This window comes from Dendropsophus ebraccatus, chromosome 9, assembly GCF_027789765.1.
Source record: "Dendropsophus ebraccatus isolate aDenEbr1 chromosome 9, aDenEbr1.pat, whole genome shotgun sequence".
NCBI classification, from domain to species: Eukaryota; Metazoa; Chordata; class Amphibia; order Anura; family Hylidae; genus Dendropsophus; species Dendropsophus ebraccatus.
Window position 1 is genome coordinate 63,812,318 of NC_091462.1, and position 22,750 is coordinate 63,835,067.

A 22,750-nucleotide genomic window follows, 5' to 3' on the forward strand; every position below is an offset into this window, starting at 1 on the left:
ACAGTATATGGTCCCCTCTGTGTAGTCCTCTTAGATGACCCCTCTGTGTCGACCCCCCCCCAGTGTAGTTCCCCTTATAGATGCCCCCTAGTCCCCTTCATAAATGGCCCCTCTGTGTAGTTCCCCTTTTAGATGGCCCAAATTCCCCATAAAAGTAGCCCCCAGTGTTGTCCATCCCCGTCCCGCATATAGGTAGCCCCCAGTGTTGTCCATCCCCGTCCCGCATATAGGTAGCCCCCAGTGTTGTCCATCCCCCATATAGGTAGCCCCCAGTGTTGTGCATTCCCATCCCCCATATAGCCCCCAGTATTGTGCATCCCCCCCATATAGCCCCCAGTATTGTGCATCCCCCCCATATAGCCCCCAGTATTGTGCATCCCCCCCATATAGCCCCCAGTATTGTGCATCCCCCATATAGCCCCCAGTATTGTGCATCCCCCCATATAGCCCCCAGTATTGTGCATCCCCCATATAGCCCCCAGTATTGTGCATCCCCATGTAGCCCCCAGTGTTGTCCATCCTTAGCCCCCAGTGTTGTCTATCCTTAGCCCCCAGTATTGTCCATCCCCTTCCCCACATAGCCCCCAGTATTGTGCATCCCCTTCCCCATATAGCCCCCAGTATTGTGCATCCCCTCCCCCACATAGCCCCCAGTATTGTGCATCCCCTTCCCCACATAGCCCCCAGTATTGTGCATCCCCTTCCCCACATAGCCCCCAGTATTGTGCATCCCCTCCCCCACATAGCCCCCAGTATTGTGCATCCCCAGCCCCCACATAGCCCCCAGTATTGTGCATCCCCAGCCCCCACATAGCCCCCAGTATTGTGCATCCCCAGCCCCCACATAGCCCCCAGTATTGTGCATCCCCAGCCCCCACATAGCCCCCAGTATTGTGCATCCCCTCCCCCACATAGCCCCCAGTATTGTGCATCCTTAGCCCCCAGTATTGTGCATCCCCTTCCCCACATAGCCCGCAGTGTTGTGCATCCCCTTCCCCACATAGCCCGCAGTGTTGTGCATCCCCTTCCCCACATAGCCCGCAGTGTTGTGCATCCCCTTCCCCACATAGCCCGCAGTGTTATGCATCCCCTTCCCCACATAGCCCGCAGTGTTGCCCCTCTGATTAAAAAAACAAACACATAACTCACCTAACCCCACGCTCCCCCGTCGGTCGCCGGTCTCCTCTTCTCTCTGCCTCCGCCCGATGAGCAGCCCTCTGGTGAAGTCCCGGCAGCGTCATCGCTGAGCGCTCAGTGTGCGCCGCGGCAGCTGGGACTTCCGGTTTGTGTTCTTAGTACCGGAAGTCCCAGCCGCGGCGGCGCACACTGAGCGCTCAGCGATGACGCTGCCAGGACTTCACCAAAGAGCTGCTCATTGGGTGGGACACTCTTGTGATCGCAAGCAGTATGCTTGCTTGCGGTCACAAGAATGATTGACAGGGCGGGAAGCCTATGGCTTCTCGCGCTGTCAGTCAGAACACTGAACACCCGGGAGGCCCGCTCGGCCGCCGGGTGTTGCAAGCGGTCATCTTCGGGGGGCCAAGGCCACGGGCCCCCTGATGTTAGGGGCCCCGTAGCAGCCGCTCTGGCTGCTACGGCGGTAGTTCCGCCCCTGTATATATATATATATATATATATATATATATATATATATATATGGGATCTAACAGGGGAGATGCCTACATGGGGGGGGGGGGGGAAATCTAACAGGGGATATGCCTACCATGGGGATGCTATCTGCTGGGGGGCTAACTAACTACCTAAACTGGGATGTCTCCTACATTGGGTGTTACTATATATAGGGGGGATGTTTAACTATCAGGGAGATTACTTACAGGGGTTATGGCTAAATGCCTAAGGGGGTGGGGGCTAACTAACGGGGGATCACCTGCAGAGGGAATACTACATACTGGTGGGCTTACTATTGGGGGGATCCCTACCTGCTACGTGCTGTGGAGACTACCTACAGGGGATTAGCTACACTGCAGACACTACCTATTGGGGGAGGGGGGGGGGCATCCTGCACAGGTAGGCCTAACTTCTAAACAGATGCACACAGGGTGGCCTGTGGACATTATTACTATATTGGGGGACACAGCAGAGGATCCTAGATACAGGGGGCAACCCACATACCTACTGACTTTACTGCAGATGACTCAAAAAAAAAAGTAGAAGTTGTTGAAAAAGTGCGGAGCCTAAGATGTTTGTCTGGCAGGTTCAGAAGAGATGAATTGTGGCTGCAAGAAATCGTCATGGGGGTACGGGCCAGAAACAGAGGAAAAGGGGAAGTGACACCTCAGATCAAAGAAGACGTCACCCGTGAGTAACCGACTTTTTTTTGCCCCAAATTGAAAAGGGTTGAATAACTGTGCTCTATGCCAGTGATTTTCAACCTTTTTTGAGCCGCGGCACACTTTTTATACTTAAAAAATCCCGGGGCACACCACCAACCAAAATGGCACAAAATGACACTAAAACAGTACATATTATACATATAGTTAATAATATAGATTCTAAATGTATTTATACTCACTCAGTGTGAAACCTGGGCCTGTTTTCTTCTCCCCCCTGTGCTTCTCTCCACCATACTTCTCCCCCCTGCTTCTCTCCTATGCTTCTATCCACCATACTTCTCCCCCGTACTTCTCTCCTATCCTTCTCTCCACCATACTTCTCCCCCCTGCTTCTCTCCTGTACTTCTCTCCCCCCTGCTTCTCTCCTGTACTTCTCTCCCGTACTTCTCTCCCCCATGCTTCTCTCCCGTGCTTCTCTCCACCATACTTCTCCCCCCTGCTTCTCTCCTGTGCTTCTATCCACCATACTTCTCCCCCCTGCTCCTCTCCTGTGCTTCTATCCACCATACTTCTCCCCCCTCTATCCACCATACTTCTCCCCCCTGCTTCTCTCCTGTGCTTCTATCCACCATACTTCTCCCCCCTGCTTCTCTCCTGTGCTTCTATCCACCATACTTCTCCCCCCTGCTCCTCTCCTGTGCTTCTATCCACCATACTTCTCCCCCCTACTTCTCTCCTGTGCTTCTGTCCACCCTGCTTCTCTCCTGTGCTTCTCTCCACCATACTTCTCCCCCCTGTTTCTCCCCCATCCCCAGGTTTCTCTCCCCCATTGTTTTCTCCTGTTTCACAGGGGCACCATAGTTTGGGGAACTTTCCCCGCGGCACACCCGACCATGTGTCGCGGCACACTAGTGTGCCACGGCACACTGGTTGAAAATCACTGCTCTATGCCATAATACATACACTGCTTCTCCCTAGTAACAAACGCCCCCCCCCCCCCCGGCATTGCCTTGGGGGGGGGGGGGCGCTTTTAGCAAGACTCGCCCTGTAGTTAAAATGACCTAGAAACGGCCCTGCATGTACCTGTATACAGCCTCCTCTGAGAAGGCGGTTGTATGGAGGATTTATGATCTGTAGGTCCCTCCTAGAAGAAGGACGTTATCTGGCCATGTATACCCGCATGTACCTGTCTACAGACAAAAACTGCATATTCCATTACATCAAGACCTTTTGTACAAGGCAATTGGAATTCTTCTCAATTGACAGCCCTTCTGTTTGGAATCATCTTAGCTCCATCTACAGTCACCAAGGTAATGTCTATTGTACTTTTGACTGTTTGAGAAAATTGAACCTCGTTTCTGGCAGGGGACAATTCCTAGAGAAGAAAATAGATCCCCAGTCTGTGACACTCTCTCTTCCTCCAGAGAGATTACAGAAGTTGACACAAGTCGGGGTTCTCAGTACTCCCCAGTTGCTGTCACTTCATCTGATACCCTTGGGTCTTATGTCTGCTCTGGAAATTACACCCAGAGACAAGGATAGCTTTTCCTGCTCAATGGCAACAGTCTCCCAATGAAGTGGGTAGAGAGAACCATTGATGTATCAAGCACACAGTGGGGCGCTTGTATGCAGGAGCAACGAGCAAAGGAGCCTTAATCCCCATTAAAGATGTTGCTGGCATCCAACATATGAAGGGAATACTAGTCCACTCCAGCACACCAATCTAAGGAAAGCTATCCGTATAAGATCAAAACCGCATCTAGGATGGCGCATATCGATCTTTATAGGGGCACTAAATCAGTAGCATTACTACTGGAGGCAGGGGCATTTTGTCTGCTGGCAATCTATGCTGCGATGTAACCCTGTCGGAAGAACAGTCTCTGGACCAGAAGCCTTCTGGTAAATCGCATGGAGGATAGACCTATTCCTATTGAAGGTTCAAATTGGGAACCCTTTTTTCTCACTCCTATAAAGCCCAGAGTCTTGCAGAATCTCAGACAAGGTTGGGCCTTGGTCAGCCTCATTTGCCCCTATTGACCCAAGAGGGCATGGTTCACAATGGTGAGCCCCCTGCCTAAGAATCTTCTGGGAAGTCTCCCAGTCTCCCCAGCTACTGACTCACAGTAGCAGAGATTACTCCCAGCGTCCCTGCCAGGTGTGGGCAGAGTCTAAAAATCTTGCAAGTAGCAAGTCTCTGGTTTCATGATGACCTTTTATTATCTAAAAGCATGGCGCTCTCTCCTGATGCTAATTCCATAGGAATAATCTGGAGGCTTCTGTATACCCTCAGTTAATAACTTAAGAGGGTAGGCCTGTTCGAAGCTTGACTGCCATCAACAAGATGGAAATTGAAATTGATATGCTGTCAAAGTGGTGACCACTCTTCTGCAGTCCAGAGCCACAACTGCCTACAGAATCTACCTGTAGGTAAAGAAGAAGTATGAAGCCTGGTGGGTGAAAGGCTCTTCCACATTTACATTGTTACAATCCATTACTCCTGCCAACACGGAAGAGGAGGAGCTTCATCCCTTAGATGTGGGAAGGGCTTGGAGCATGTATATTGAACGGACAAACTCCTTCAGGTAATCTAACCACTTGTTTTTATCCTTTGCAGGGAAAAACAAAGGATGCAGGTCATCCAAAGCTTCTCTGTCCATATGGATAAGGGAAGTCCTCTCCATATGCTACCAAGAAGCTGGATTACAAGTACCTGATGCAATCAAGGCACATTCAATGAGGGCAATATCATCCACATGGGCTGAAAAAGATCTGTACCCTTGGAACAAATATGCAGGACTGCTTCATGGTCGTCCGTCAATATCTTTTGTCAAGCACTATAGACTAGATATTCACGATCAACCAGTTTTTGGCTCAGCCATTCTGTCTTCTGTAATGTAATGGCCCTCCCTAGTCTGTTTTCATAGCTTGCTATATCCCCATTTGTGCTGCTGCTGAGGACGTAAGGGAAAGAGATAATTTTTTACTCACCGTAAATTTTCTTTCCTGTAGTCCGAAGCAGCAGCACAGACTTCCCACCCTGATTTAAAAAAAACTATTATTTATGCAGCATAACCTGATTGTTTCAATGCCTTATTAACTAAGATTTTATGAGTTTTTAATTTTTTGGTCGTTAGAATTGACACAAGGAGGAGGGGTCTGTATGGCCTTCTTATAGGGCTCCTAATCAATCTTCTTTTATTAGTACCATCTGTCCTACCATTGCAGGAAGATAGGATCTTCCCCCATTTGTGCTGCTGCTTCGGACTACAGGAAAGAAAATTTACGGTGAGTAAAAAATTATCCTGGATTTGATGCAAAAAAATGTTTGCATTTCCTTACATGGAAATTCTGCAGCATTTCCCCACAAGCTAAAATATCTTATAGCTAATAACCAAACAAACTTGCCTTGAGTAGCTTTGATATGTGTTTTGATGCTGATTTGTCCAGAAAAGCTTTTTGCACTGCAGCATTGTGATCAGCAAGGGCTTCGATGGCCATGGCAGCTTTCACTTGAATATTAAGTTTCTTTACCCGAATGATATTTATAAGAGAAGTGATCGCGTTTTCTTTTGCAATGGCATCCTGGAGAAGTTTGTTTCCTCTAGCAAGTTCTGCAATAGCAGTCGATGATACACCTACAAGATCGTCTTTTTGGAGGACAGAAATAAACAGTGACAATTATACAAAATAATGTGTGCATAGCAAAAAAATTATTATCTAGAACACAAACAATCTATAGAAACCACAGCACTCCATTGATTAGTAAAAACAGAACTGGAGTTTCATTGCATCAAGGGATAAAAAGAGGACAATGGCCAACCTTTACTAAAACAAAGTAAAAATTTAGACTTAAGATTTATCAGGATGTTTGATAAATCTGTAGCACTTAAAGACTGTCTAGTTTTTAGGTGAAAAGTTTACACCAGCTAATACTTGGCTGAAAGTCTGGAAACTTCCAGCCCGATTCAGGTGCATTTTTTTTGGTGCAAAGTAGGCTCTGTTTGCATAAGCCAAGCCTTATTCATATCAGGTGGAGGAGCGTCTAAGAGTGGTAAAATGTCTAAAATGCATAATAAATGTGGAGAATAGTCCTGTGCACCACTTTTTCAGCCAAAATTCTGGTGGAGGCACATTAATAAACCAGAACCAATGTTCAAACAGACCCTTGCAGCCTTCCTCAAGTTTGAGAAAGCCCCCCCGCAGCTCCCCGTGGCCCCCCCAGACTCACCTGCTAGCTGCTACAGCGTGGAATAGCGGCAGCAGCGAGCGGGGAAAAGGGTCTTAAAATAGTAACCCAGTTAATAGGTTGAAACACGACAAGATTCCATCAGGTTCAACCTAGAGCAGTGCTTCTCAATTCCAGTCCTCAGGCCTCACCAACAGGTCATGTTTTGAGGATTTCCTTAGTATATCCAAATGGCAATCAGAATAATCCCTGGATCAATGTATCACCAGAAATCTAATGCCCATTAATTGTAACATTAAACTTTTCAAGCCTCCCTTCAATTTATTTGATGAATTAGCCATGACAACATCATGTGGCAGAAAGTTCCATAGTCTCACTGCTCTTACAGTAAAGAATCCACCAAATGACATAGACAAAGGGAAGATCTCCTCTGCTTGTTACATTGGAAATTGAGTGCAACTCTTAACAAAAAAAAAAAAAAGAAAAATAATATATAGTGAAGCCAGTGACAAGAAAGGCACCTGGTGGAGCGTTTGCCAGTTAACAGGGTCATTTTTTTTTAAATCTTATTTTAAACACCCTTCCCATCTCTGACCTTTGATTGTACACCACTGTGTTTCCCAGCATGATAGATGGAAAAAGAAAGAAATGCCATGCTCTTCCCTCTGCAGAGTTACTTCTGACTAATGTAGCAGCAGCAAGCTGGCTTTTATAATTACTTTGAAAACGGTAACATGTGTTCTGTATTTTGAAACATTTAAAACTTACATTTTTTTTCCTTGAAATACTCACCAGATTTAGCAGAAAGAAAATCCACAAGAAGAGGGATACCTCCTAGATCTTTTATTGTGTTTTGATTGTATGGGTTTTGGATACATAAAACCCTAATGCAATTCATAGCATTTATCAACAAATCCTCAAAATCTCCATTCAGCAAGTAAACCAAAGGCCGAAGTCCATCCTAATAAGACATTAAAAAAAACCTCATAGTAAATGTTTAGGTATTTTTCCAGCAGGCTAACTGAAGTACATCCGAAACATAAAAAATATCTATCTTTTTATGTTTCAATCCATTTTTTTGAAAATTACAAACAATTAAGCAGTGCTTGGTAATACAATTGTGCAAACATCCGAGTGAAATGCCATACAATAAAATAAAATAGCATAACCACACATTCATAGTGGATAAACATAAACATAATTTGTTTATAGTATCATTATAGCTAGGATTATCAATAATGATAACCTAGCTGAAAATTAAAAATGGGTTTTGGGTCATACACCAAAACCATAATAGGCATGAATATAATAAACATACTAAACAAACCTTTTCTTCATATGGGCTAGTCCCAACAAATGTGTCACTCACAAGATCGGCCATTGGACACTGAATTAACAAGTATAATTAGCTTACATAAGAACTAGTCATAGCTGTTTGAGTAATTGGGCGGTCACCACGTAGGGGTAATTGCTTAAAGAGGTTATCCAGCGTGGGGGCACTTTTTTGGGGGGACCGGGGAGGAGGTGGCTGAAATAAAAGACGTCCACTTACCTCCCCGGTTCCAGCGGCGGGTCCCGCATCACGGCGCTCCGGTGCCCAGTTCCCGGCCGCTTCCGGGTGTCTCAGGGACTTCAAACGGATCCCGCCTCCTTCACTGAGTGGCTGAGCGGCCCTGAGACGTAGCGTCTCGGGCGGCGTCAGACACCAGGAAGCAGCCGGGAACCGGGCACCGGAGCGCCGTGATGCGGGACCCGCCGCTGGAACCGGGGAGGTAAGTGGACGTCTTTTATGGACGTCTTTTATTTCAGCCACCTCCTCCCCGGTCCCCCCAAAAAAGTGCCCCCATGCTGGAGCACCCCTTTAAGGAGGTAGCACATTATAGCAGCTAGATTCCCATACTGATAATTTATTTGTGAAAGATGTCAAAACACCTCTGCCATACGCTACAGCTTTCTTCATAGCATACTTTCTCAATACCCTCAATGATTTCAGCTATTGTTGGAGGATTAAGTTGTTTCCATTTTTTAGTTATTGTCGGAGTGATCTCAATTCTCCACATTTCCCGCAGCATGCTGAGCTGATCTGTATTAGCATAATATTTACTTAGCTTACAAGGGATTTTGTAGCGCCATTTTCCAATGCCTAGTTGAAATTTCTTTTGTAAGAGACTGAAAGCCACAGATTCATAGACAGACAGCCAGTATAAAGAGGTGGGGTAACCAGACAATAGGACCACCCTTGTCTATGCTGAAGATCTTTTCCCAAAGGAAAGGAAGAGGGACTTACCCCCAGTAAAGCAAAGTTGCATTAAGCCGATGTACTTTAGTAACACACGCTCTTGAACTCTGGGATAGTCTTCAGTGGGAGCTTAACCTAGAGACAAAGGCTTAAGACTCGTACTACCTTACAGGGCGGTCTCTGATACTATGTAGGCAGAAGGTGGTCAGATTTCAACACTATATCTTCAAAAAACTATATTTTCTACACACATTCTGGCAGAGTACTGTAACTAATTAAACAATTGCTCCAACCCGGCCCATATACTACCCTTGCACACAAGTCTCCACTCTCTTCCTTTGCCCAAGTCTATCCTCACGTTCATATCAGACTGTTGCCAATTATTTTTGCACTAGCACTTGTAACCAGTATTTTTCTACATTATATTTTGTATTGCACTGAAGTTATTTCTCAAGTAAAGTTGTTTGGCTCTAATAGGCTTTGCTCCCAACTAGCTAGAATCCTTCTCCACACTGACTAGGGGCAACACCCTGAAACAGCTGTACGTGGATAGATACCTGGCCTTGGTTTTCGCCTTGTCATTACATTGACTTATAGAGCCACTTAATATGGTGGTTTTGGTGGTTTTCCTAAAGATCCATGTGTCAGGGGGTGGGTACTACCACTGCTACAACCGTGACAAGTTGTCCCCAAAACACCAGAGCCCACCAGCTGGTGCAACACCAGCATTCAGTAACTGAGGCCACGGAAATTACAGGTTGAGTCATACTTGAAGCCACCCGCCTCTAAATATTTTTAAACCAATGGAGTTCTGGACATAGAAGTTCTACATCTGCGCCAGCACCCGGCTTACTAGGGCAATTGTGGGGCCCACAGTGCCTTAAGGGGCCAATCCTGCCTGTAACTACCTTTTTTTTTTTTTTTTTTTTTTTTTTCACTGTGGGCTGTTGCTCTAACCACTGCTGCAGCTCCACAGCTCCTGCTATGGGTATATAGCATAAACATGCTCTCCTGTATACAGCTCCAGCTTTGTGTGTATAACATAAACATAATGTGCCTTGTAGTTCTCCTGTATATAGCTCCTGCATTGTATGTGTATACAGAAGAACATGTTGTGGGCCATTTTTGGCACCATGCAAGCCGGACAACCCCTCTTGGACCTCACTACCTCTTTAGAACCTTTACACTTCTCCACTGTATCTCCTCTGCCTCTCCTTTACCTCTCTCTCTCTATCTCTTCTCTTCTCCTTCACTTCACTATCTGTGACTAATAGCAGGAGCCTGCTCTGCTGTAAACTTTCTTTTTTCTTTTTCACAAACACTACTGCCTCCATAGGTAGTCTCCAGGAAGCAGTCAGTCTATATAGGCAAGGTCAGGCAAGCATTTCAGCTGATTGGATGGCTGCAAGGGATTATGGAAAATTCTTTGCACCCATCCACTTACTAGAATGTGCAAAAACATGTGTGCCACCATGTTTTGCAAACTTTGTTAACAAATCTGGCAAAAATTAGCTTTGTCAATGAAGCTAATTTTTGCTGAATTCGCTGAAAACGGACATTATTTCAAAACATTGTTGTTTTAAAATAATAGTTATTTTTTGCTGTTAAATGTCAGCTTTCCACTCAATTTCAACTAGTGTTTGAACATAGCCTTTCTGTGTTTTCAATCCACTCCTTTTTTTATTGCAAAATACTGACCAACATACTGAGCAACATACACTGTGTGAACAAAGCCTAGAAATAATGTAATGTAAGAATGTCGACTCCATAGAGATATTTAATTATATTTCTGAAATATATCTTTTAGTAGTTTTTCTGTACCCTCTATTTGTTGCTTTACTGACACAGCACTTACCATTTCTGCTATAAGTGTAGGGTTACCATCCTCTTGTGCAATATCACATAAAATAACTGAGCATCGAGACTGAAGTTCAGGATTTTTGGAATGTAGCAATGAAATTAGGATCGGTACTGCTTCCGCTTGTTTAAGAGCCATTGCAACAGAGACATTATTTGATATATTGCTTAACACTCCAGAAGCTAAACATTGCAGATGCACTTGTTGACTTTGCAGGAGTTTCACAAGACAGGGTATGCTTCCTAAAAATGAAGATTTTGAACAATCAATAATTAAGCGCAAATAATATTTTTTTGTTAACTATAATTAGCAAAAATGCTGCATTTAGGATTGCTTTAAGGTCTTTTACACTGCGGAATATGCATTACATATAATGTTCTGGGAGAGTACATATACATACATACAACAGGTCATAGAGCTATTCACAATTGCATTTTTTCTTTCTAAACAAAAATCTCAGTATGCCTACATATGAAATGTGGGGGCCTCGTGCACGTTTAAAAATCGTGCACTTATCAACACTCCACAAAAATTTAGCTGTGTGCACAAAATGCAACTGTTTAGTTAAGAAATGTAGAATGTCTTTGCTTCTTCAACTAAAATGTGCTTCTTTAGCTAGAGGAAATTTTAATCACCAACTGAGATAATTAGGTGATGTATTTTATATAGAGATGAACAAACTGAATTTCTCTAAATGAGATTTATTACGAACTTTAGACACGTGTGAGAGATGTGCGAATTTACAGTTGGAACAAAAGCTAGGAGAAGGTGCATCAAGCTGAGCAGAGTTTGAAGCCCTCAGTCTGATCATCAGAATGCAGATAGGAACTAAGCACTTCGCTTTGTTCCTACTGTAAATTTGTTCATCTCTACTGATGCATCAGTGATTAACCACTGTCCACAGCCGCCCTAGGAGAAGTAAACCCTGTGAAGCACTTGCCAGGTGGCCTATCTTAATACCGTGTCTGGCAGCAGAATAAGTGTAATTAACAATGACACTTATTCTGCTGCCAGACATGGTTTTAAAACAGCCACATGATGTAATCTGTCAGGTGCTTTACGATAATTATACAATAAAGTGCAATGTGCATATAAACCTGTAAACATATGGTACTGGATAGTAATATGCTACAAATATGTGGCTAAATTGCCTTTCACTGCTTCAATCATATTCAGACCATTACCAAACAAAGGAATCCGATTCCAACATATAGCACATCCCCTGCACCTCACCCTCCAACGTGCTCCCCCAGTAGTATATAGCCCCCCTGCGCACTCCCCAGTAGTATATAGACCCCTGCTTTGTGCTTCCCAGTAGTATATAGACCCCCTGCGTGCTCCCCCTCCCATATAGCCCCCCTGTGCCCTCCCCCAGTAGTATATAGACCCCCACTTTGTGCTCCCCAGTAGTATTTAGCTCCCCTGTGCTCCCCCTTCCATATAGCATATAACATAAAACAAACACTTATACTCACCTGGGTCCTGGCGTCTCCTCTCCTCTTCCCCTCTTGTGGCCGCACTCCCCTTGTCCTCACGCCGGTGCTCCAGTGACATCACTCGAGTGCCGAAACCAGAAACAGGACAGAGCGGCCTCTTGTTATTACTGCGGCCACAACAGTGATTGACAGGGAGGGAGACGATAGCTTCCTCTGTCAGTGCTGCTCCTGCACGGTAACTATGAGCGCTCGTTACGAGCGCTCATAGTTACTGTGCAGAGGGGAGCAGAACTGCTCAGTATACAGGTATACTGAGCTGCAGCAGGGGTCTGGACAGCTGGCCTCCACAATCTGCCAGTTGAGGACCCCTGCTCTATAACCAGCCTTACTCGGTAAGATGCTGATGCAGGGCCAAGAGATAACTTTGACCTGTGGGCCCTGAGATGTCTGAGACGTCTCTTACCCCTAATGGCACACACAGTTGGACACCTGTAAATGGAGCATTGACAGTCATCATGGTGGAGGATACTCGCTCTGGTTCCGGGAGAATGACTGACACTATGGGAGAAGGTTATGTTTTTCAGCTGCAAAATCACAAGCAAAAATGCTTCAAAGAGTCGCTTCTCCCATTCCAGTCAATGGGACATTAAAAAGAACCTTTTTGTTGTAACAAAACTGCATATACTTGTACAGCAAAAAGTGCTTTTTAATGTCCCATTAATTTCTCTCTGGAGCCCACTATAGTAGCTGCAAACCCAAACTTTTTAACAAAGTTCGACCAAACTGTGTGAATATAGCCAAGAAGTGTAATATAAAGAATAATGTAGTATCTCTCTATAAATTATTAAAAACATTTAAAGTCTAATTGAAATTTGAATATTTGCAGCCTTGTGTAGCCTGTTTAGTCTGCATCCAAATGTACTTTGCCAAGGTAAAACATATAATAAACTTACCAGCCTCATAAATGTCTTTCCAAAACTGCTTTTTCACAACACAAAGGACCTCCAAACATCTTACAGCCATTTCTCTTCTATGAATATCTTTAGAATTCAGCATTTCTTGAACAAAAGAAACAGAAATATGTGTAAGCTGTAATGCATACTGAATAGGTAAAAAGAAAATTAACAATAAGAAAAATAATATTTTTTATAATTCTATGTTGCCTTGTACCTCTGGTGCCTTGACCAACATCTGCATGGAGTTTGTAGGCTCTCCCTGTTTTTGCATGGGTTTCTTATGCACACTGAAAAAACTGCTATATCTAAATTATGGGCCAGATTTATCAAGCCGCCCACATTTTTTTTTTGCTAAATTGCTGCTTACCTATCGAGTCTTGTACATGGCCGATAATTGTGCAGCCTATCCTTTAATAAGCCATTATGATAAGAGATGTGTAACCGACAGAAGATAGTTTTTTGACATGTTGGCTTTGCACTTGCAACAGTCCCCAGGTACAGGTAAGGGTCCTTTTACACACACAGATATCTGACAGATTTTTGAAGCCAAAAAAGGAATGGTTTTGAAAAGAGAAGAAATTTCAGTCTTTCCCTGGTGATCTGTTCTTTGTTTATATTCTGTTCCTGGCTTTGGCTTCAAAAATCTGTCAGATAATCTGTCAAATAGCTGTATGTGTAAAAGGACCCTAAGAGTATCAATGCACAGGCCGATGAAGGCCCAATAATAACTGTAAACGAGCGCCGATCTGCTAGAATCATTGGCTGCAGCGGTCCCGGCCTGTTATCAGCTGAGACAGGCCGCTCTGAAGCTGGAGTGCGCGGGACCCGGGAAGAAGACCGCAAGAGGAGCCCTACAGCCCAGATAGGTAATGTATATCGTCAGCCGCTGGCTGCGCACAGTTATTGCACATAGCGATGCGCGGTCGGCGCCCGACAATTATAGGTTCAAACCTATATCAACGATCAGCCGATGATCGTTGTCATTGGCTGATCATTATTTATTACACGGAGCAATAATCGGCCAGATTCGTTCCAGGTAATAGTACCCTAAGTCAGAGCGCAGATTGGATGGCAATGGTGCCAAAGAACAAGACACTTGGTAGTACAAAGCATCTGCTATATACCAGGAAGTACAACCACAAAATGCAAAACTAAGACTCCAAAAACAAATAGATTTTTTGTTAGTTTTAGAACTGGGCAGACAGGTAAGCAATGCTATATGTTTCTGCAGCATGTTTCTTATATTTTACCTGATATTGGGGTACCCTTTAAGGATACCAGTCAGCTTAAACAGATGCAGTATTTGCTATGAAAAATATGTTACAAGATAGAATGAAGTTTGTTGATATACTTCAAGCTTCTGTAGTAGCAGGAGATGCCAGCAGATATTGCATCAAAGGGTGATTAAAATTTTATTATGGGATGTTTTTATTTATATTTTGATTAGGAGTACCTCTGAATCACCACCTTGGCAAAATTGGCACCTTTTTGATAGACAGTCTGGCCCCAATTAGCAATTTCATTACCAATTTCTGCAGAAATCCAATGTATGCGTTATTTTTGCAGATTCACATACATATACATATACAAGAGAGGACTCACCTGTTAGATACTTCCAGACGTGTAGCTCTTGAATATTTAATTCTATTATATACTTTAAAATGTGGGTATGGAAATATAGCACAGCTAAATGAATTATATTATTTCCCATACTGTCTGTTTTTTTCCAGTTTCCTCCAAGAGAAATAATATATTGAAAAGCATCCAAAGCCCCTGATGTGGCTGTAAGCAGCAATGGTGTAGACTTATATCTGTGAATCATAAAATAGCAGTAAATATAATGAAGTGTTCGGTTTAACAGTTTTAAGTATGTTTCCAGGAAAATAATGACCAGTGCTAAAAATACAAGAGATGGACACCCTGGGGGGGTAAAATGTTAAAGTCCTTAAAGGGGTAGTGCGGCGCTAAGCAATTATTCACAAAATAACACACATTAAAAAGTTATACAACTTTGTAATGTTTGTTATGTATGTGAATGGCCCCCTTCCCCGTGTTTCCCCCCACCCACGCTAAACCCGGAAGTGTGGTGCATTATACTCACCTGATTCGTTTCAACCCCCGGCTGCCATCTTGTGACACGTATGTAATCTTCGGGAGGCTGGCCGAACCGCTGCAGCCGCCCCTCATGCCGGCCGCCCTCTGCCGCGTCATCTGCTGCTCAGCAGCGATTGTCTGAGCTTAGTTATGCTCAACCAATTGCGGCTGAGCAGCTGATGATGCGGCAGAGGGGGGCCGGCCAGCCTCCCGAAGACGACGTCATTGTCCCCAAGATGGCGGCCGGGGTCGACACGAATCAGGCATGTATAGTGCACTACACTTCCGGGGGTGGGGGGGGGGAACACGGGGAAGGGGGCTATTCACTAACATAACATAAATTACAACGTTGTATAACTTTGTAATGTGTGTTATCAAGTGAATAATTTTTTAACGCCGCACTACCCCTTTAACTTAAAAAGAGTACATAAAAATAATAAAATAAAAATATTATATACTGTAGTATGCATAATTGTCCAATCTATAAAAATAAAACAATCTTGTTTCCGCACGATGAACAGGGGAAAACAAAAAGCAGTAAAAAACGGGAGGATTGCTGCTTTTTTATTACATTTTATATTTGAAAAAAATAATTGAAAGTCATCAATACGTCCCATCTACACAAATATGGTACTAATAAAAACTAGCTTTACTTTTCATACTACTAATAAAAACTAGAGCTCATGGCACAAAAAAATGAAGTCCTATACAGCCCTGTAAGTGAAAAAATAAAAGCATTACATGAATCACAATAGGGACATTTTATTCATACCTATTTGCCAAAAAAGTTTTACTTTAATAAAAAAAAAAGTAAAACATTACAAAAGCTATATAAACGTGCGTATTACTGTATTCAGACTGACCCATAAAATAAAGATACTATGTCAGTTTTACCGTAAAGTGCATCATGTAAAACATGGAACCATACATCCCCCAGAAGGAAAAAAAAAACAAAAATGCTAAATTGAGGTCATTAAGGTCATTTTAGGGTCTGACCTAAAGGGGTTAAACTTTTATCATGAGATGTGTTTATTTACATTTAATTTTTTTGTTAATTTTTAAATTTATTTATTTTTTTTAAATAACGGATCGGCTTCCCACTATCTCAATATGGAAAACTGATCTGGACCACTGCACCACCAATAATGCACGACTGGGCTATTTAAATGGGGCTGTCAGTTTTGACAGCTTCATATAAATGATTAAATAGCTGGCACAATGGTTCCTTGATGGCTTTCAGTGGCAGCCAAGAGGCGCATTGCCTGGAGCAGATTCAAGTCCAGAGCTTGCTCCATACACTGTTGACAGCACCAGGAGAAGTATGCTTGTCTTATGTCATCAACCAGTTAAAGGTGTAATCAGGGATTAAAGAAACACAGCTACTTTATTTCAAAAACAGCACCACATCTGTCCTCGAGTTGTATGTTGTATTACAATTGAGCTCAATTCACTTCGCTGAGTGCTGCTGTTTCTGGAAAAAAGCAACCATGTTTTTGTAAACCTGGATAACCTAGCACACACAATAGGAAAGCCAACAGTGATGTTTCAACTAGAAAGGAGTAAATTTTTTTAAAAGTTTGGTTCGACGGGGTTGCCAAAATTGTCTGAAAAATTCTGGTTTCTTTGAACCTTAAACGAAGCACATTAACCCCTAGCGTCCCATGACATAAATGTAGTGATATGTATATCTGCACTTCCTCTGGTCTCTTTCCTTGCTAAGAAGCTCAAGCCATATTTAACAAGAAGTCTAAACCTGTGATGTTCTGCCCGGGAAGAATGTCTTTTGCTTTAGTGTAACGTATGGAGTCATGCTTACGCCTGTTCAGGACTAAGGCCATGTTTGGATGTGGACACTTGGATATCGGTGCCCCCTGACCCGTGTGACTGCAGTGGCCCTGGAGTCAGGACTTACGTCAAGTTTGGATGAGGACACTTGGATAATGGTGCCCTCTCCATCTCTGTCACAGCAATGGCCTTTGAATTCATACTCAAACTTGTCCTGATTGACATTACATTTGGATATGGACACTTTATGATTAGGGCCCAAAATGAAGGCGTTGAAATCCATGTAGTAATGTATATGTGTGGGCAATAGACCAATGATTTTTGGATATACTCTTGGTTACTACATACTATGTTTAACTAGATTTGCATTTCCAGGGAAATACATAGTGCTTGAAAAGAGCACCCCTTTACCAGTGACTTCCTTTTTTTAACTTTAATCCTGGGTGCTGTCCCTTTAAGAGCGACTTGGGTCCCATCCCTTTAAGAGCAACTTGGCTCCCGTCCCTTTAAGAGCGACATGGATCCCTTTAGTAGCGACCTGGGTCGCTTAAGAGCGACGTGGGTCCCTTCGCTCTTAAAGGGACCCAGGTCGCTCTTAAAGGGCCCCTGATATATTTTGCTTTTAAAGAGCCCCAGCTCGCTCTTAAAGGGACCCATTTCGCTCTTAAAGGGACCCAGGTCGCTTTTAAAGGGACCCATTTCGCTCTTAAAGGGACCTATTTCGCTCTTAAAGGGACCCAGGTCGCTTTTAAAGGGACCTATTTCGCTCTTAAAGGGACCCAGGTTGCTCTTAAAGGGACCCAGGTCGCTTTTAAAGGGACTCAGGTAGCACATAAAGGGACCTGTTTTGCTCTTAACCCTTTAAGGACCGTGCTAACTTTCGTTTTTGCGTTTTCGTTTTTTCCTCCATGTGCTTAAAAGGCCATAGCACTTGCATTTTACACCTACAGACCCACATGAGCCCTTATTTTTTGCGTCACTAATTGTACTTCGCAATGACAAGCTGAATTTTTCCATAAAATATGCTGCGAAACCAGAAAAAAATTATATGTGCAGTGAAATTGAAAAAAAAAATGCAATTATTTTTTTTTGGGGGGGGCTTCATTTTTACGCCGTGTGTCCTATGGAAAATCTTAGTTGTTATATATGTTCCTCAAGTCATTACGATTAAAACGATATATAACGATGTATAACTTTTATTGTATCTGATGGCCTGTAAAAAATTAAAACCATTGTTAACAAATATACGTTCCTTAAAATCGCTCCATTCCCAGGCTTATAGCGCTTTTATCCTTTGGTCTATGGGGCTGTGTCAGGTGTAATTTTTTGCACCATGATGTGTTCTTTCTATCGGTACCTTGATTGCGCATATGCGACTTTTTGATCGCTTTATATTACATTTTTTCTGGATTTGATGCGACCAAAAATGCGCAATTTTGCACTTTGGGATTTTTTTGCGCTTACACAGTTTACCGTGCGTGATGAGGAATGTGATTAATAGTTCGGGCAATTACGCACGTGGTGATAAAAAACATGTTTGTTTATTTATTTTTATTTGTGAAATGGGAAAAGGGGGGTGATTCAGACTTTTATTAGTGGAGGTTTTTTTTTTATTAATAAACACTTTTTTTTTTACTTTCCCTTACAGTAATATGAAGCCCCCTGGGGGACTTCTATATACACAGTACTGATCTCCCATTGAGATCAATCCTGTGTATATAATAGAACAATGATCCATCAGATCGGTGCTCTATTATAATGGTCTGCTGCAGACCATCTGAATAGCTTGCCGAGCCGGGATCAACGTCATTCCGACGCTCAGCCCCGGCTGGCTCATTAGAACGGATCTCCCCTCCGCGATCGCATCGCGGGGGGGAGATCCCCCACTGGACACCGGGGAGAGGGGGCACAGCTGCTATTTAAATGCAGCTGTCAGCTTTGACAGCGGCATTTGAATAGTTAATTAGCCGGCCGCGGCGATCGGCCGCGCCGGCTAATACACGCGGTCCCTGGCTGCACTTAGCAACCGGGGACCACACGCTGCAGAGAGGGCTCACGCCGGGAGCCCTCTCTGTTTACTCTTAACGGCCGCATGACTGGTATACCTGTCATGCGTCGTTAAGAGGTTAAAGGGACCCATTTCACTCTTACAGGGACCCAGATCGCTCTTAAAGGGACCCAGGTTGCTCCTAAAGGGACCCATTTTGCTCTTAAAGGGACCCAGGTCGCTATTAAAGAGACCAATTTCACTCTTAAAGGGACCTATTTGGCTCTTAAAGGGACCCAGGTTGCTCTTAAAGGGACCCAGGTCGCTCTTAAAAGGACCCATTTTGCTCTTAAAGGGACCAATTTCAATCTAAAAGGGACCCAGGTCGCTCTTAAAGGGACCAATTTCACGCTTAAAAGAATCCATTTCGCTCTTAAAGGCACCCATTTTGCTCTTAAAGGGACATATTTAGCTCTTAAAGGGACCCATTTCGCTCTTTAAGGGACCCAGGTTGCTCTTAAAGGGACCCATTTCGCTCTTAAAGGGACCCATTTCGCTCTTAAAGGGACCCAGGTCGCTCTTAAAGGGACCCAGGTCTCTCTTAAAAGGACCCGAGTCGCTCTTAAAGGGACCCAGGTTGCTCTAGCGACATTGGTCTCTTTAAGAGCGACATGGGTCCCATACCTTTTGGAGTGACTTGGGTCCCTTTAAGAGCAACATGCATCCCGTCCGTTTAAGAGCAACTTGGGTCCCGTCCCTTTAAGAGCGACTTGGATCCCTTTAAGAGCTACATGGGACCCTTTAAGAGCGGCTTGGGTCCCGTCCCTTTAAGAGCGAATTGGGTCCCGTCCCTTTAAGAACGACTTGGGTCCCTTTAAGAGCGACATGGCTCCCGTCCCTTTAAGAGCGACTTGGGTCTCTTTAAAGAGAATCAATCACCTGAAATTAACTGTTCCTATAATAAAAGATTCTCTGTCCCTAAGTCTATTCCTGAATATACAGACTGCCTGTGCAGTCTGTATCTTATGCTTTTACCTAATCCAGCATAGCGGAGAAGTAAGGCTGGGGGCGGCCATCTTGATGACGTCACAGTGGTGCGTTCCAACGCTGGAACGCAAGGGACGTAATCAAGATGGCGCCCGGCTTTATTGCACCGCTACAGAGGAGTACGTAAAGTATAAGATACAGACTGCAAAGGCATTCTGTATGTTCATGAAGTTTATTTCTGAAGATACAGACTGCCTGTGCAGTCTGTATCTTATACTTTACCCACTCCTCTGTAGCGGTGCAGTAAAGCCGGGCGCCATCTTGATTACGTCCCTTGCGTTCCAGCGCTGGAACGCACCACTGACGTCATCAAGATGGCCGCCCACGGCCTTACTGCTCCGCTCTGCTCCGCTATACAGCTATAGGTAAAAGCATAAGATACAGACTGCACAGGCAGTCTGTATCCTGAGGAATAGACTAATAGGCCCAGTTAGGATATTCATACACAGCGATCTCGCGCTGTATAGCGCGGGATCACTGTGTACTTACAGAGCGGTGGCAAAGGCTCATGGGAGCCCTTCCTGCCGCTCAGCATGCCGGGAGCTTCCTGTCGCGCGCCGGCTCTTTTCAAAAGAGCCGGCGCGAGACAGGAAAAGAAAATGGGTATATTGCGAAAATGCGGCCCTAAAACTAATGAATTCAAATTACAAATATTAATAAAATAACAATTTTAATCTAATTATCGGGAAAAAAATGTTTAATTTCCGCCCATGATTGGTTCTCTTTAAGGGCAACCTGGGTCCCTTTAAGAACGATCTGCGTACTTATAATGGTAAAGATCATTGCTCGGTTACCATGACAACCTTACTCATGTCAGTGAGACAAAACCGTTAAGGACCTTCCATGTATTACATCTTCTATTGGCCAATAGTAGACATGTGACTGTGGATGGTGTGAGACATTGCCTGACGAGACCGTAGAGTTCCTATTGGCTGCTATATCTCAGCTATTTGCATATATTGGCTGTTAGCGGTTAGAGTGTGGCCATTATTTGCAATGGGACATTATTTTCTATGGGAAATTTGGGGTCTTTAAATGTAAATTTCTTAAAACGACAAATCTGATCGAAACGAAAAATAGCACACCACACACCGCCGAGGGCTTCGAAACGCAGTTTGAACGGAGTCTGTGTGTAAAGCGGTTCGGGCTGTATTTTGCGCAGAAAAATAGCTGGAAGAAGAAGAAACGGAAGAAGAAGAATACGGATTACAATATAGTGCTTTTCAAGCACTATAATTAGTTAAAGGGGTTATCCAACGCTACAAAAACATGGCCACTTTTCCCCCTACTGGTGTCTCCAGTTCAGGTGCGGTTTGCAATTAAGCTCCATTTACTTCAATGGAACTGAGTTTCAAAACCCCACCCAAACTGGAGACAACGGTAGGGGGAAAGTGGCCATGTTTTTGTAGCGCTGGATAACCCCTTTAATGTGTTTGAACTATCGATATATTAATTTTTCTCTCTCCCGGGATGTGTGTAACTTGGTAGAGATATTGGTGTGCATGCGCATTGGTGTACACCTAGCTGCAAGCAGCAATTACCAGATGCAAATACGTTTTGTCTCTTGTGCTACTAAGCATTAAAAAGATGCTGTATGGTTGCGGGCATTCTCCATCATGAATACATGACATAACTGTATATATTGTTTCATGTTTGCAGGTTTGTGAGTGCTCTTCATACTTGTAGGATAGGTTCATTTGGGTTTACTGGCATCCTTTGATGAAATGCTGCATAATTTGCTGATTATGTAATACATATAGTGGTTCGATTATTGGAGCTATTTGGCATACACAGCGGGTTTATTATTCCCACACTATATATATATATATATATATATATATATATATATATATATATATATACAGCAGTGGTTTAGTATCTCATAGGGATTGATTGATATGCACCGTGACCCACATGTGGTCACTGGGTATATTCCCATATTCCCATATATTATATATATTCCCATACTGCGGATCCCTGTATGCGGGTCTCCCAGCATCCCATTTCCTGAATCAATAACCCCCACCCCCCACTACCATCACCCTGTTTCTGTGGCTTTATCATACTGTGCTCATACATGTGCCTCTATGACTTTGTTACCCTGTGCACATGCATAATTCCCCGATGGCATGAGATACATGGTGGACCTGTCATTTGTATATATTTTTCTATGTAGCGGAGTTTTGGTGGGGTTGCAGGGGTAGGGTATATATATGTGCTGTGATGTACATATCGCCAATCCCATACTGATATTCTATATATATGATTGTGATACTTACCTACTGGATGTACTTATACTATTTATATACCATGATCAGTTTCATTTGCGCGATCGCTTAGTGACCGATTTGCATAGTATTTATACTAGTAATCATATAGTAATCATGAATAATGCTATATGGGGCATATATGTGGATATATAGTGGTTGTGAATGATACTATATAGGAGATACCGACTCTTTTAATTGTGAATCCAAAACTATGTTATGTTGCTGTAGGTGTATGTTCTATTATGTGCTGTGTATTATATATCTAGTTTTGCCCACAAGTGATTTTCTCAAACCTATCCTTTGCCAGCAGCTCTGTGCGCATGCACTCTATCTATCAGCATGCACCGTGAGAGTGCCATTCTATACGTGATATGGCAGCTCAATCTAGTACGGGGGATGATGTTTGCCCTTTTGCTGCAGCTTCCGGTTACATTTCTTGCCAATACCTCTCTGCACATGCGCAGTTGGAGGACTTGGACGCCGCTGGCGCCATCTTGCCATGCTCACACACATTCTGGGAGATGAATTACTGCTGACAGGTTGGTGCTTTAATGTATTATTTGTAACAGGTGCCTCCCTCACTATGAGTGTACATAAA

General features: G+C 43.6%; 1 protein-coding gene across 2 annotated transcripts in view; it reads right to left on the minus strand.

Annotated features, from left to right (window-relative positions):
• ANKAR (ankyrin and armadillo repeat containing) overlaps nt 1-22,750 on the minus strand; it is a 112,741-nt gene that overhangs the window by 41,849 nt on the left and 48,142 nt on the right. For both annotated transcript variants that reach the window (XM_069983530.1, XM_069983529.1), the window contains 5 exons: nt 14,572-14,780; nt 12,967-13,071; nt 10,575-10,819; nt 7,273-7,441; nt 5,700-5,941 (listed from right to left, as the gene is read on the minus strand). In XM_069983530.1, the coding sequence (XP_069839631.1) occupies nt 5,700-5,941; nt 7,273-7,441; nt 10,575-10,819; nt 12,967-13,071; nt 14,572-14,780 (970 nt within the window). The remainder of the gene's footprint in view (nt 1-5,699; nt 5,942-7,272; nt 7,442-10,574; nt 10,820-12,966; nt 13,072-14,571; nt 14,781-22,750) is intronic.